The 16,721-nt window shown below is 38.5% G+C and overlaps 1 protein-coding gene across 5 annotated transcripts in view; it reads right to left on the bottom strand.

Annotated features, from left to right (window-relative positions):
* The window catches only part of gapvd1 (GTPase activating protein and VPS9 domains 1), a 134,306-nt gene that overhangs the window by 102,255 nt on the left and 15,330 nt on the right, over positions 1-16,721 (bottom strand). For 4 of the 5 annotated variants that reach the window (XM_077002967.1, XM_077002971.1, XM_077002969.1 and 1 more), the window contains exons 2-4: positions 4,137-4,359; positions 3,221-3,488; positions 2,534-3,109 (exon numbers count right to left, since the gene is read on the bottom strand). In XM_077002967.1, the coding sequence (XP_076859082.1) occupies positions 2,534-3,109; positions 3,221-3,488; positions 4,137-4,321 (1,029 nt within the window). In that variant the 5' untranslated portion in view covers positions 4,322-4,359. The remainder of the gene's footprint in view (positions 1-2,533; positions 3,110-3,220; positions 3,489-4,136; positions 4,360-16,721) is intronic. The other variant, XM_077002968.1, reaches the window with a different exon arrangement.

The raw sequence follows: 16,721 nt of genomic DNA, 5'->3' as shown, positions 1-16,721 counted from the left end.
ACAGGCACGTTAGAATTTGAAAATGAACGCATGTCAATTAATGGCGTCTTTCACATCCAGTGAAAGCAAGGACCTTAAAAAGCTAGAATTATACTTTCACTAGTAGCGCGCGACTCCGCACAGTTCTTTTGTATTACGTTAACAAATACGAGCCTCTTGTAATTCCAGGACGAAACGTGGAGAGAACGTGAAGACGTTAAGATTGGGCGTTTTGAAAATAAACAACCATTAAATAATGTGATGAAAAAGCGAATTATTTCGAGTATATGTATAAATATGTAACTTTATTAAGTTTAAGGTGCTGGGAAATATTGAAACGGACCTTTAAAATGACGTACAGGTGCTTTAATTCCACCTTATAAAGGTGTATGAACCCTGCAAATATGACTTTGTTCATTGCGCTGAGGCGCGGCGCACGCAAAGTTACAAAATTCGAGAGGTGCACGACCTCGCTAATCGACAGCGCGTGAGACCCTCGCGCACGGGCGGAGCCACCGCGATTACGTTATTTTCGCCGCTGACATTAGTTTAGCTTTTTTTTTTTGTTAAAAAATTTGTTAAGTCTGATACACTTTCTGCCATTCTCACCGCTGTGCTGAGTAGCTGAACCGGAGTGGAGTTGCGCATTCGCGGGTCAGTTTCTCCGCTGGCTTGCTTTTTACCGGTAATAAGCAAATGCACACGGTATGATAACCGTGCATTTTAATACCGTGGTATACCGTGAAACCGGTTACCGCTGCAACCCTACTCCAAACTCAATAAAAATGGTCAATCTTTATTCCATGCAGTATCAAAGTACAAGAGTGTACTGAGGATTCAGCAGAGCAAGACTGATCACGCAGTAGCAGAGTAACACAATATATACTAGGGATGCAAATGATTAATCGACTTTCGATTAATTGTCGATCAAGAGGTTAGTCGATCAAAATGTATTAATCACGATTAATCATTACAGAGCGCTCCTGTAGTAACTTGAACAGAGCGTAAGAACGAGAGGTGAACACGTGTCCGAAAGACCAGAGTGGAAAACAAAATGAAGCGGGCGAAAAGACGTGCGGTGTGGGACCATTTCAACATTGTTAATTTAGGCAAATAAGTCAAATGTTCTCTGTGTAATGCGGTATTGAAGTACAACAGTTCCACTAGCTCACTCAATTATCATTTGAACACTGTGCATGCAGCTGTCCTGCATGGCACCAGTGCACCTGGTCAACCTAAAATCACAGCTACACTGGGAAGGCGCGTTTTTGAAGCTCGCTACGAAAAAAAAGAAGAGTGAGCTAAAAACAAAACTAGCTGCTGCTACTGCTGTAGCCCTTACAACAGATTGTTGGACGGCTCTAACAACAGAAAGTTACATTACCGTGACGTGCCACTACACTGACGAGAACTGGCAGCTAAAATCTGCAGTGCTGATTACGACGAACATGTCGGACAGACACACCGCTGACAATTTAACTGACAAGCTCAATGATGTTGTGGAGACTTGGGCACTCTCTGGTCGCGTTACAGCGTGTGTTCACTACAACGCTAGATACATTGTCCAAGCATAGGCTCAATAATATTCTGTTTGGCTCTCTATTTAATTTCTTCTTTTTTTTAACATTTTTTAAAAATGTCTAATGTTTCAAATGCAAGAACGGAGCCAGTCCTTAATTTATTCCTTTTTTAAATGAAAGAATGTATTTTGTTATACCATAAAAATGTCCTAATGCATAATTACTTGAGCAATATATCATATAATACAATATAATTATCATAATATAATATATACTTTTTGAACAAGGTGTTTTAACTATTTAGCTGATATTTTTAAAGGCCCTATTGAAACACTGAAATTCAGGTGAAAAACGCCACTTATCGATTAATCGAAAGTCGATCGATAAGATCAATCAACTAACGATTAATGAATTAATCGATAATTTGCATCCCTAATATATACATTTGAAAGTAATGGTCCTTCCTAAGCTCCTCCTGTAATGGGTGTGGGGTGAAGTGTGAATACTGTCGTTATCAGAATCTGAATAGAGAATCAATTCACACCTGTCTATCTAGGTCAATTCCCCTTGTCTGTGATGGCTGTTGCCCACATACTATGCAATCCCAATAAATTAGATCATGTCTCTCAGGAAGGGCTATAGTGACCCTATATAACTGTAGTTATACAGCTACCTGCAATTCTGTACTGTCCCAGAAAGTCCTAGATAATTCTGGACAGTTCTAGAAACTTCTTGATAGTTCTCACAATTCCAGAAGCTTCTTAAGTATCTTGAAATATGGCGAATATCCTTAAAAATAGATCAATTTCAAAATATCATTGTGCTGACCACAAAAGCAAAGTTTACAGGGAATAATAACATTTTCTATTCATTTAGGGTACAATCAGGAAAACACACTTAACAACTGGGAACAAAATTTTTTTTGAAAATTGTTACATGGAGTTATCAGAGAAAAAGTGCAAAGAGAACGAAAAAATTCTCCAAGACAGTAGAAAACAAGTGTGTGTGTGATATATTAGCATGCCAGACCTTACCTGCATGAGATTGAAGCGAGCTACTTCATTGATGGGAGCATCTGAAATTATTCCATATTGTTCTGGGTTGACAATGGCTGGACAGATAAAACAGGTGAGCAGCAGGTCTGTGCACATGGTCTTCACCTCTCCTGCCTCCAGGCCCTCCACCCGAGCCAGGGTCTTATACATCTGAGATACAATCCAGCGCAGGCTCTGAGGGAAGCAGTAAGTATTCTGTTTCAGGTAGCCAATAAAGGAGTTCACCAGGGCTACTAGTTTGGCCTCATTGGCTTCCACAGCTGCCTGCACTTTCCGGCGATAAGAATCAGAACCCTTTTCTCCAAAGAGGCGTTCCTGTTGGGTTGGTGTAAAACGCTCGATCAGTTTGGCTGGGTCAGTCTCCAGGTGGTCTTCATCCTCCACCAGGAGCTGCATAATGGGCTCATGTAAGGTGGCAGTAAGAAAGAGCTTGGCAGAGTAGAGGCCCTCCGAGAAGAGTTTGAAAAGAATGCTAAATGCACACGTGCCCCGGCGAAGCAGACGGCGAGGGTTCTCACTCTCCTTAAGCTCAAATTCAACTAGATAACGTAAGACCTAGGAAAAAAGAAATGACAATTATGCTAACAAATAACCATATAACACAATCAACACTATGTAAATCAGAGTAGTGTGGGATTTTCCACATGAGGGTCTCTCTGTACAAACCTGTAGTAGGTAACTCTCATCTTCTTGCATGATACAATTGCCATAGAGTGAGGTGAAAACAGTGTAAATTACTCCTTGTGTATGTTCCTGGTTAAGCTTCTCCCCAGCAACCAGACAGGAGGCCACCAGGCGTGGATTCTCCCTTAGTCGCCCAAGGAACTCCCCATAGACACTTTCCTGAAAACCCAATGTCTTATAGCCATCCACAAACTGCGTGTCCTCCAACACCTTAGCATGCTGGCAGCACTCAGCCGGGGAGGCCTCCGCACTGAAGGAAATACAGAATTCAAATCACGGAAGGCCTGCAGCAATTAGTTATTACATCAACAAAGTATTATGAAAAACCACAGAAGTGGAATTTTAGTGTCTGCAAATAATTTAAACAATGACAAAGAATGCTTTATAATGTATAGACTGCAATACACCGTGTAATACATGGGGGGGGGGGGAGTAATGGGGGAAGTTTATTTGCAAAAGAAAGGAAAGTGGTAACATGCTAAACTTGAATGATGGGTGCCATAGAGGAGCCAAGACAAGATTGAAAAGAAAATTCACAATAAATACATGAATAAATAAATATGTCCCCAAAAACACTTCAAGTTCATTTAAAATTTGATATTATAATTTAGATTACCATTTACAAGTGGTAAAAGGTAAAAGTAAACATTTTGAGTACTGTACTGTAAAGCACATTTTCTATGAGGCACTGAATGCCATCATTTTCTTTGTCTACAATAAAATTAGGTTAAGTTCACCTCTTATGAGCATGTTTTCTATGAGACACTGACTGCCATTTTTTTTGCTTACAATAAGGTATTGAATGTGGTAAAAACACTCAAATTCATCAAGTTACAGAATCAGGAGCACAAATATTTGTGGTATTATTGCATTTTCAAGTTTGCTAAGTTAGAGTTACCTGGTTAGGATTAAACGGTCTAGGTTAATCCTCTGCTGTTTAGCAATCCAGGCAGCACGATACAGCCTCTCCGCTGTCTTCAGCACCTCACCATTAAGCCGCTGGATAAGCTGTTTCTCTGAAGCCACATACAACCTCTCCTGCTTCAGGTGGTGGGCCAGAGTGTGTATGTCTGGCTTCACCATCTTTCAGCTTAGTCACAGGAGGGGAGGGAGTTGCACTGCTAGAGAAGATGAAAGAGAAAACATTTAATATTTTCATCATACTAGAATGTCATTGCTAATAAAAATGGATGTAGCAGACAGGCCAAAACCATTTCACATGAGAGTATACAGTAGTCTATTTTGTGTGTATTCAGGAAACAGGAAAAATATAACATGGAGGTCTCAGAAATGGACAATCTGAGAGATTAAATGAAATAATTTATTTGGAAAAAATACTGCAACCTGTTAATGTTTCAACTTTTGGTCAGATTTCTGATTGGGTCTTTGCCAATTGGAATAAACTGAGGATAACAAAACAGTTTCTGCCATATCAATTAGTCAGTGATGCCATCACATTGCTAAATGATTGCCCTCACTGCAAAATAAGTCAGCAAATGCATAAATCCTTTGTTACCTTATTTTCCCTCAATTTAGCACAAATTAAATATGCCAATATTTGCCCAACAGCTGTTTGGACACTTAGATCAAAACACAAAATAGCTTTACCCTGTGTTTATAAAATAGTAGTAAATATAATCCATGTTTCATGGACTTGCTATACAATTATCTACACTTATCAACTCTAAGTTGCAAACAAACTGGAAAAGGTATTTTAATCTCAAAATTAATTTCAGGTTTGTACTAGGGATACACATGGGAACTCAAGCAATGAAATACTTAAAGCACTGTCTGGGTGTTCATCTTATTTCATCAAAGGATGAAAGAAAAAGCATACAGGTAAACAACTTAATATTTTATGTATACTTAATGTATGGTTATATATATCTGGCTGTCATAATCAGCATCTAGTGTTGCATCAATTAGCAGGTCAATTATATCTGATAAGCCTCCATTACTCATTTAACACCTAAACTACTGAGTTCCTATGCCTTAAACCAGTTGTTTTTTTAAACTGTTCTGGATATTAGGCTATACTGATGGAATGCATCCCCGATGATGCATTCCAACTAGGTATAAAGAAATCAAGCAATGCTTACCTGCTTCATATGCTTATTCTAAAACTTTAATAACTAGATAAAGTATCCAAACAACATCCAATATGAGTAATAATCCAATTTAAATTTCCTTTGTGAAGATATCTATCGTCTTCGAAAAAGGCTCTGACCTAGTGATTCAAAAACGGGTGGGGTTGAATTATTAAAATTATTATAGTTTTTGTGCATTTTAACTGTACACTGCAATCAATAATTTTATTATTTGGTCTATAAAAACAAACATAACAAAAAACACACAGCCCCAAAAGACACAGATTACTGTCTGTGTAGTAGTCATGTCTCTGCTATGTCTGATTTGGAATGGGCCAGTAATATAAACATCACCAAAAGAAAGAATACATCTTTCACATACATTTTGTCCACTGCATGTGCATGAAAATTGTACAAGAAACTTCTTGTCCAGGAGTCAATAGTAACCCTTAGTACAGCAGTAGTTTATGATAATTTGTTATGCATAAATAACAATTGAACTTTTTAGGTTTTGCTAACATTATGTAGTTAGCTAACTTGTTAGCATAAACATTGACAAATGTCATTACCAAGACTGAACAGAAGCATTTACATTTAGCAGACACTCTTATCGATAACAACTTACAAAGTGCTTTGCATCTGTTCACATAGGTCAGAATTCAAGATACCCTTGAGCCAGACTACTACTAAACTAAGCAAACAATAAGAATCTGGCCACATAGGTTTTCCTACATGGATATAATCATTGTTACAAGTTGTTCATAAAAGTAGCTAGCAAGATTGTCTTGAGACACTAAACTCTAATCTGTCATTGCGTCAGCTGTTCAAAAATGTTGACACAGACAGTATATTAACATTTCTACCAAAAATGACAGATTAAATGTGGAAACAAACCCACACCACAAACATCTTAATAAATCATATCAAACGTGAAACGGCTGATGGGAACTAATTGGCTGATGGAAGCCATGTTTTTTTGAGTGATGACATCATCAATAAGTGTTCTGAGAGTACTTGAATTTGTCCTCCCTCACACATTAGGCAAACGAAGTGTTCATGTTTTCAGTCTCTTTTAAAGTTACTTGAAAGGCCCCACCATCAAGTACAACTATGCTGTGTGGTCGCTGATGGCTCGACAATTGTTTGCCGTTTTCAACAAAGCAAATGAAAGTATGTTTGCATAAGATGACAAGCAAAAAATTAAAATATTTACCAACATTCCATACACTATTTGAAAGTGTGATACTGATGCTTTGATAGTAAGTGAATTTTCAGTGACAAAACCAGAAGACAAACATTTCTTTTAAAGGTCAAGTATGATTAAAACGTATCCATTCATCTATACTGTATTATTCTATATGGTACATTCACACACAAACCTACAAAGTAAACATTTACTAATAGATAGTTAATTTATCATGAATCAATTACATGATAAAATAATGACTTTTGCACAGAAACACAGGTGCCTGTGATTAGGGAACTGGTCTTCTGACCAGAGGGTCGTGGGTTCGATTCCCAGGACTGAGGCCGTGACTGTGGTGCCCTTGAGCAAGGCACCTTACCCCAACTGTCGACTATAAAAATAATCCTCTGTGGCAGCCCTACTGAAGACCCTGAATTAGATGTTCACTGAACCTGGAGACCCTGTATTAGATGTTCAGTAAAACTGGAGACCCTGTATTAGATGTTCACTGAACCTGGGGACCCTGTATTAGATGTGCACCACATGAATACTCATGCTTCATAATGGTTGGTGTACATGTATAAGCAAACGCACAAGCTGCTGCGTCATCAACATCTGTTCTAGATAGGGTTGCAACGGTATGAGATTTTCACGGTATGATAACAGTCTCAGAAAATACCGCGGTATCACGGTTTGTTACATATATTATTAAAAGATACACTGACCCTTAAAGAACAAAAATTTATTTTTTTTGTTCAATGAACTATTTATTGTAGAAACCTGGAACTATTGTATACAAAATGTCTCCTTAAAAAAAAAAGCTGTATACCTGTTTATATAAATACTGCAAAATTAGAGAAACCTAAATCATGGATTTCAGTACAATTATTAAAGTTTAAATTATTTAATATCTGATAAACTGAGCCTGGGTCAGTGTCTGATCAAAAACTGTTGTAAATGTCCGTTTTACTGCCAAGTTGGAATATAACCAGATACTGCAGAAAGAGAGGATTTATTTCTGACATGATCCTCACAATAGAGATTTCTATTTTAAGGCTTTCACACAGAGTCTGGTTTTAATATATGAAAAACAGGCACGTCAGAATTTGAAAATGAACGCATGTAAATTAATGGTGTCTTTCACATCCAGTGAAAGCAAGGACCTTAAAAAGCTAGGTTTATAATTTCACGAGTGACCGTAGCGCGCGACTCCGCACACCTCGCGCGAGCGGCGGAAGCGTTTATACTTGCCGCGTCATGTTCTTTGCAGTGTTGTCCGAAACGATATGTGGTAGTATAAAGAAACACCCCTCAAAAACAGGGGAAGGAACATTTACCTGACCAATTTTAATGTTGCATTGTGTTTCAGGTTTGAAAAGTGCTGGAATTTAGGCTAAAGTACTTGAAAATGCTTGAAATTGTAACTACTTCATTTCACAACAAATAGCTGTCTGACTGAACAGTTCTCTTGTATTACGTTAACAAATACAAGCCTCTTGTAATTCCAGGACGAAACATGAGAGAACATGAAGACGTTAGGATTGGGCGTTTTGAAAATTAAACAACCATTAAATAATGTGATAAAAAAGCGAATTATTTCGAATCATTTCGAGTACATGTATAAATATTTAACTTAATTAAGTTTAACGTGCTGGGAAATATTGCAATGGACGTATAAGTGCTTGAATTCCACCTTGTATAGGTGTATGAACCCTGCAAACATGATTTTGTTCATTGCGCTGAGGCGCGGCGCGTGCGAAGTTACGAAATTCGAGAGGTGAATGACCTTGCGAATCGACAGCGCGCGAAGCCCTCGCGCACGGGCAGAGCCACTGATTTTAGTTTAGCCTTAAAAAAAAAATAATAAGTCTGATGCACTTTCTGCCATTCTCACCACTGTGTGCTGAGTAGATGAACCGGAGCGGAGTTGTGCATGCGTGGGTGAGTTTCTCCGCTGGCTTGCCTTTTACCGGTAATAAGCAAACGCACACGGTATGATAACCGTGCATTTTAATGCCGTGGTATACCGTGAAACCTTTAAACTTTAATATTTTTTAACAGATCACTTCAGCTGGCCAAGATACCCATCTGTGTCTGGTAGCAATTGCCACTACAAAAATTAACAGCACAGGCCACACAATAACTACAGGGCACCGGCTGTCTCGAGAAGTAATAAAGTATTTTGTTCACAAGTGCAATTTGGACCTTGGTGAGTATCAATTTCCAAATAGAGCAGTACATGATGTACAACATGCATATCTCTCCAATGGTGAACCATCGGGGCCTTCAAGACCTTCTCTGAAGGTCCATTGATCTTGAAAAAGATGCTTTATCTATTATATGTAATATATGTTAATAACACTTCACCAATAATTTGTATATTAAATCTAAATCGGCTTTCAAATCCACTTTTCATGCTTGTGCTGGGGAAAAAAAGTGTTGAAATCAAAAATCAACCAATCAGAATATTTCACACCGGTGTTTCTAGATAAAACAGAGAAAGGACCTCTCCCAGGAACTTCTGTTTATCTGTCGCATACCCTTGCCTTTTACATTAAGAGAGCTTTTATTATGGATTGGAAGTTTAATCAACCAATCATATTTAGAATTAGAATGGTGGGGGGATGCTCCAATGGTCTCAGGGTATTCTCGCTGGTCCTTGTGCGTCAGATCTGCATGGTTGGTGCCTTGAGAGCTTTTCCAAGCGGAAAGAATGGAATCGCAGGATATTGTTGGCGAATTGCTAACACCATTTTCAAGACGGTCATTCAATGAAAAAGTGGATATTGTGAGAAAAAGCAGACCAACACGTCATTTTCATTTTCTAACTAACTGGCATTTGGTGGTTAAATGATGCAGAAGTTATGTAGGTAATAGGTTGCACATAGTACACGCGATTATGACAACAGTAGTATGGACATGTTTTTAATACTATGGTCATGTTTTCATTTGGCTATGTCTAGTGAAAGACCATGGCCAGGAAGTATGGTTTGCCAGTGTCTCTCTCTCTCTCTTCCTCTTTTTTATCCTGCAGGTTCTACACCCATGACTGAGTTCAGAAGAAAATATTTTACAGACAGGAATACTAAAACTTAGCTAAAGTTTTATTGATATGTTGTATTAATAAAGGTAATATTATTTTTAATTGGTTGGGTATTTACGTTCAGTTTGCTCAACAAAAGTGTTTGTAATCATTTATTTCTTTCCAGTTTATTCAGTGATGATTGCAGTATACCTGTTAACACAAAGACAGAGGGATTGTATAGTTAAATGTTTGTTCATTTACTGCAAGTCACATCCTTGTTGAGTTGAACAACAGTATCACACATTTTCTTCATATTGTGCAAGCCAAGTACCAACTAAAGCTGGTCTAAGGAAGGTCAAGGGAATCAGCCGAAACAGATGCTCAATGTGTGTGGGGGAAAAAAGGCTAGCGAGCTACTGCAGCAAAAATTCACAATAGAATAGAATCAGAAAACACTTCATCACAGCTTCTTGAAAGTCTATGATGAGCATGTGAACATCAGAACAGGACCATGGAACACTAGAAAAAGGGAAGCTTGGTCTGACATCACATTTCACGTAAATGTTACTCACATGTAACACTTACCTGAATATCTTTGCAGACCAAGCAGAACCCTGCAAAGCCAATGGTATTGTGCTGACAGACTTCTGGTGTAATATACCAGAAGATGACTACGGAAAACATCAGGACAGTCTTCTCAAAGGGTTCAAGATCTGTTTAGTCCCAAGGCAGGTCACAGTAAATTATTTTGCCTACACAAGTGATTTTGTTCTGAAAATTGTATACATTTTCTGGTGTGTACACACACAGTGTACTTTAGTAAGATGCATAGAGATTAAAAATGATAGTGAAGTACACAAAGTTTAGGACAGAGGTCCATCATCAGCTGTGCAAGAAAGTGCTTGAATCATCTGATGAAGGACATATATCCACAACATTTTTTTCCTCAGGAAACCTTGTGTACTTCACAACAGTTTCAATATCTCTATGTATCCTTCAAAAGTAGATATTTATTTTAACATTCACCTTTGTACTTTGTATTTTTGACCCAACAATACTAAGGCATGGGAGAGAAAACCTAACATACTGATCATATGATAACGCCTTCATATTTACCAAACCATAACTAATGCCCTGGCATTTCATAATAAAAATATTTGTTAAAAACTAAGTATAAAAGCTTCAACTCATCAAATATTTGCACACTTATGACTGAATGCTGGCCCTGAGCAGTAGGCATTTTATAACAACCTTCTTATTTGACTTTCTGAAACTTGGGAGTACCTTTTTTAGCCACCCAGAGAAAGGCTCACTTTCTAGAAATTAGGAACTAGAGGAATTTCCCCTTTTCACTTCCCCCAGTAGAAACCTGAAGCATATATCACAGGTCCACAGCAGGTAACACAGACAAGAGCCTGAGAAAAGCCATTTTGTGTTTGTATGGCCTTGCACAGCTGAACTGAAAAAGGTGTAATCCAAACTAAAACACTGGATTATCGGCACATGCTCCTCAATTTTCAGGTTCTGCTGAAATAATCTGGCACTTCATTCAAAGAACTAGAGCACTGAGCCCTAGAGCACTGGTATAATACATGTTAAACAAAATTGTCTAAATTCAAACAATTTATAGGCACCTTGCAGATCTAGAAATGTAAAACTAGTTACTTTTGTAGTTAAACTGTGATCATCCAATTGAAACTGAACAAGGCCAGAGAGAAATTACTTGATCAAGGTGTTCAATGGGGTATATTCAATTTAACATTTAAGTAGTTTTCTAAAAGCCAATGCACAACGCAACAGCGTCAGTTTGGAGGCTGGTGGGGCAGTGACAACAAGCTTGCCTACCCCTAAATATAAGGTTAGGGTGAAAGACATGCTGCAAATTTTATCTGTCATTGAAGTTTGAATAACTTTTAAAAAGTGTGAACATTTTATAATAACAGTTATCATTTACTTTAACATATATTTTTCTTCGGGCCCCTTAAATTGCCTTTTTTAATTAAGCTTTGAGATAAACTGGGTCACTGTGCGCAGTCATCCTGTCACTGCACGTGGTCACTCAAGTTTGTTGACGGTGTAGTGGATGGATGCCAATGTCTCAGAATGCTCCCAAGTCTATGTTACCTTCTGATTCTGCCTTTTTAGCTTGGCTGTATGTTTACATTTCCTCTGTCCCACAGATGATCCCATACAGAGCTAATTTTCCCTCTTTTCTTTTTCCATATGGCTGCCCACCTACCCAAGAAATACTGAGACGAGGAGAGACAAGACTTTCCCGAGATCCACTCTGGGCCAGCCACCTCCTGCTAACCAGCTGTGATGAAGGATCAACCCACTGCCCTGGACCTCTCCCCTTCTTCAGGGGCAGTCATGGCCTGGTGGTAGGGAATTGGTCTTGTGACCGGAGGGTCGTGGGTTCGATTCCCAGACCTGAGGCCATGACTGAGGTGCCCTTGAGCAAGGCACCTAACCACAACTGCTCCCCGGACGCCGGGCTAGGGCTGCCTACCGCTCTGGGCACGTGTGATCCACAGCCCCCTAATAATCACTAGTGTGTGTGTGTACGTGTTCTAACTGCACAGATGGGTAAAAAGCAGAGGACATTTCGATTGCGGTGAAAAATCACAATTGACAAAAATATGGCATATTCTATGACAACTATTACCAACCATCAAGATGTTTAGGATGTGTTGTTATGGTGACCGGCATCGGCCAGAGAAGAATTTTTGAACTTCCGATCCGATACCGATATTTATTTGCACTTCCGATCCGATACGGATATCGGCCGATACCGATACCGGCCTATCCGAGCATGTATTAAAGTTTAAAGTTATTTAGCCAACTTACTTTGTTGTCAAACTCATGTTGAAAAGCGTTTTACTCTTGATAACAAGTAGCCAGCTGAATTAGGTGTGTTTGAATAATACACAATGGTTGGTAAGGAGAAACTGACCTGTTTATTTAGCAATTAATAAACTCAAAATAGACAAAATATTAAATAACAAACAGAAATAGCATCAGTAAACCAAAAAAGCCACAAGTGCAAATAATATTGTAAATTATATTAAAAAAGCAAAACACACAACCTGAGTGGAAAATAGTCTATTAACAAATAGTCTATTAACATTAACATCCATCAGTGCTCTTGAACAAGTGTAAACCAAAGCTTAAAAAAAAAATCCGTGCACATATCGTAAACTAATTAAAAGCAAAATGCCTTCTACTCCACACTTTGCTGCTCCATCCCCATCTATACACTCCCTTCAATTCAAACGTTTCTGCCAGTGTTAGTTGTGTAGGACCTTTCTTTTTGTCTTCGGTTTTCTTTAGAAACTCGTCATGTCACCCATCTCTTTGTAAAGCACTTATAAGCACTAATCTACTGAAGCATTGGTATAAATCGTAATTGCACTTTATCTCTGGGAACATTTGCTAATGTAGTCTTGTAGGTATCAGTCTTGCTAGGTAGTGCTCTATGTCTAATCTTATATTTTGTTGTCTTCTTTCTAGGTATCAGCACTGGCAACTGTTTATGGCAGTGCTTGAGCTCGTGTAGTTTGGACTTAAACCTGTTTATACTAGATAGAGATGCATATTCTGACTAAACACTTAGCACTTTTGTAAGTCGCTCTGGATAAGAGCGTCTGCTAAATGCCGTAAATGTAAATGTTGTGTTGTTTATGGTGGTATTTTGCTAAATGCTTGATTAGATTGGTGGTATTAAAAGTTCTTACAGCTTTACCACCATGCTTGACTTTACTGTGGCATATGTTGCACTCTACCTCTTCGTCTTTGTCATCCTTTAAGGTAAAATAATCCCACACAACTGACATTTTTACTGATAACTTCAAATTTACACGGCGGTCCGAGATGCCACGGAGCTAAATTGGGGCAGACGCTATGCTCGTGTGCTGAAGGTGTGCTGGAAAATGCAGATCGGATTTTACTCTCACTGGCAAAACCACAGCAAAAACTGGAATGGATTATCTAAATGGGTGCGCTGGAAAACCCGAATCGGACTTAAAAAAAACTGGATCGGGAGTCTGGATCGGCACTTTCTCGTGCCTGCCGATCCGATACCGATATGCATTTTTTGCCAATATCAGCGGCCGATCCGATCCAAATATCGGATCGGGACAACCCTAGTTAAAAAAAACATTAAATTTGTTTAATTTAATGTAATGGTGTTTGCTAAGTATCCCTACATTCCTTGGCGACAGAAAAAACTTGTGACTCTGTACATTAACCATTGGTTATGGAGAGGAAGGTTAAGGACTATAGTAAAGACACTTCTGGTGTTTAATTTGCTTTAAGAAAGTCAAAACCAATATCTTCATACAGGTAAACTGAAAGCAAAAACATTTCATTTATTGATTTTATTTATAGCAGTCAATACTGAAAGACTGCTAGACATGCTTTTTAAACCAACATTTAAGGAAGCATTTTTAAGACATCAGTATGTTCATTCAACTGAAATGTTTTTTGCTACTGTTCTGAGGAAATTTAATGAGTTACCATTAATTATTCTGGAAAAAACATCTGGCACCACATAATTTTGTCATTGTTATAGGTATATTATATTAAACATGTTAATGGTACAGGAGTTGGAGAATGCAGCTAATGAGGATGAATGAGTGGAAGAAAGAGTGTGATGAAATAGTAACCAAGACACAGCCAACAAAAATACTAGCTGGAAAGACTATTTGCCATGGCCATGGATTGTCAAAAGAAAGGAACTATGGCGATAATTCAGTTTATTTAAAAAATGACAAGGATGAGAAAAGGCAGAGGGTTCAAAGATAGCAAAAGTCACAACATGACTACATAAGCTCAAACATGAGAGAATTGGAGAGGTCTCTGCTTGCTGTAAAGAGGCTTGATCCTGCAAACTAGTTATTAGGGAGCCATCAAAATTTAAGTTGGCCGGTGTCCGGTTCTGACGTGACATGCAGTAGACGTGTGTTCGGTAGCCCCCTCAAACTTAATTTTATTCTCACTTTTTACTCTGTTAGTATAATTTAGTTTTGTATATTACTTTATTTACAAAGTTTCATTTACTATGGACACCGTGATGTCTCTAAAACTGAAAAAAGCATCAACTTCGATGCAGTCTAACTATCCTAAATGACTTCGCAATACAGCAGAACCCAGAACTCGACTGCCTCGGTACACGACATATTCAGAGTTCGACGCAAAATTTCCTCTTGGAGCTCAAACAAAACTTCGGAATCCGACCAGACTTGTGACAAAATACAGTTCGTGCTTCAGTCACATGCCGCTAGTTGCCGTTGTTGTTTAAAGGGTTTTAAACCATTTTGAGGCTGTGCTCCAAGCTTTTGCTGTATTTTTGTTGTTTTTTGTGGTTTTGTACTGCTTTAGACAAAAAGCATGGGTCCCAAGAAAGACACAGCAGAAAAGCAGAAGAAGAAAATGGAAAAAATCATAAAGAAATATGAAAAAGGCATTTGTGTGACGGACTTAGCATTGGAATACAACTTGATGGTTGAGAATGGATTAATCCATTTTCAGTTATTTCTTATGGGGAAAATTGATTCAAAACTCGACTGCATCACTTCTTGACGCTCCTTTCAGAATTAATTAGCGTTGAGTTCCAGGGTTCTGCTGTATTTATGTCAGAATTTGCAACTATGAAAAATGCAGTCTTCAATAAATGATTCGATATCGATTTATTAAACCCGAGATCGATCTTTAGAATTAGCAAATTTTCCCCGCATATGCGTATCATTTTAACATCTCCCGTTTTATCTCGCATGACTTGCTTTAATTCCACCTTGTTTAGGTGTATGAACCCTGCAAACATGACAAAGTTTCAAAATTCGAGAGGTGCACGAGCTCGCAAAGCGACAGCGCACGGGCAGAGCCACCGCGATTGCGTCGTTTTCGGCGCTCGGACCTTCACGCCGGTCGCGATGCGTCAAGTATAAAGCTGTGAAGTTTTCTCAACAGCTGGCAATTTTGTTACTGCACAAAGGAGCTTTCTCACTCCTCAACATGTTGATCTGCTCATTTTCTTGCAGAAAATGTTGACAAATCTCCAAAATGTCAGAAAGCAGTCATGAATAAATCTTAGTTTTTGGACCTTAATGTTTACAATATTCAGAATTATGTTCATAAATGTTTGTGTTACATGTAAAAAAAAAAAAAAAAAAAAAAAAAACTTAATTTGCACTTTAAAGGGCTGTTCAAAATTGCTTTCAATGCCTTTTCTAGTAAAGGAGCTATGTGGAAGTGTGTGCATTAATTGATATAAAAACACTAATATCACAGTATAAACACTAATATCTTAATAGATTTTAATAAAGTGAGTGTTCCTTGTATCATTACATTTCACATTCAAACTACTTTTTATTTTAACTGAAATTTCCCTACAAGAATCGATATTGAATCGGATCGAATCGAAAATCAAATTGAATCGGGATCTTGTGAATCGGAATCGAACTGGGAAATCAGTGGCGATACCCACGCCTAGTGGGTATTAGGCATGGCACGGTTTTTGTGAACGAACCGAACCGTACGGTTCGCTTGTCACGGCGCGGGGCGTGTGTAAACCGTATAGGATCCACGTTTTTTTTTTTCTCCAGACGTTCGAAATTCGCATTATAGCCAAATGCCCGTATGTCACCACGTGGTTCTCATTCGTGCCAAAGAAGCGAAAGCGAAGGTTTGTGGTGGCGTGGACAAACGTGGCAAGTGGGAGTGGAGAAGGCAGGCTGCCTAGGCCAGAGATGAAGGATGCCCCAGCGTTGTTTAAATCAGGTGTGTGGGATCATTTCGGATTCCCCGTCACATACGATGATAATGGCAATAAAAACGTGGATCGAACTGTTACAATATGCAAGCATTGCAAAACCCGCATTGCGTACGCTAGTGGAAACACTTCCAATATGACCGGCCAGGTTTGTGCATTATTATTATTATTATGTATTATTATGTAATGCTTTGCTAAAGGCAGCACTGTGTAATGTCATAGAAGTGTAGTGCTATGGTAGTAAAATCTTTTCAGCGACTATTCCACTGGTGTAACGGCGTGTATTATGGGGCTAAGATAAAAAAAAAAGGAAAAAAAAACAAGAACCGTACAAAACCGTAAACCGTAGACCTCAAACCGTGATACACACCGAACCGTGAATTTTGTGATCCGTGCCACCCCTAGTGGGTATGTAG

The sequence above is a fragment of the Brachyhypopomus gauderio genome, chromosome 4, assembly GCF_052324685.1.
Source record: "Brachyhypopomus gauderio isolate BG-103 chromosome 4, BGAUD_0.2, whole genome shotgun sequence".
NCBI lineage: Eukaryota > Metazoa > Chordata > Actinopteri > Gymnotiformes > Hypopomidae > Brachyhypopomus > Brachyhypopomus gauderio.
This window is presented reverse-complemented; position numbering and strand designations above follow the sequence as displayed.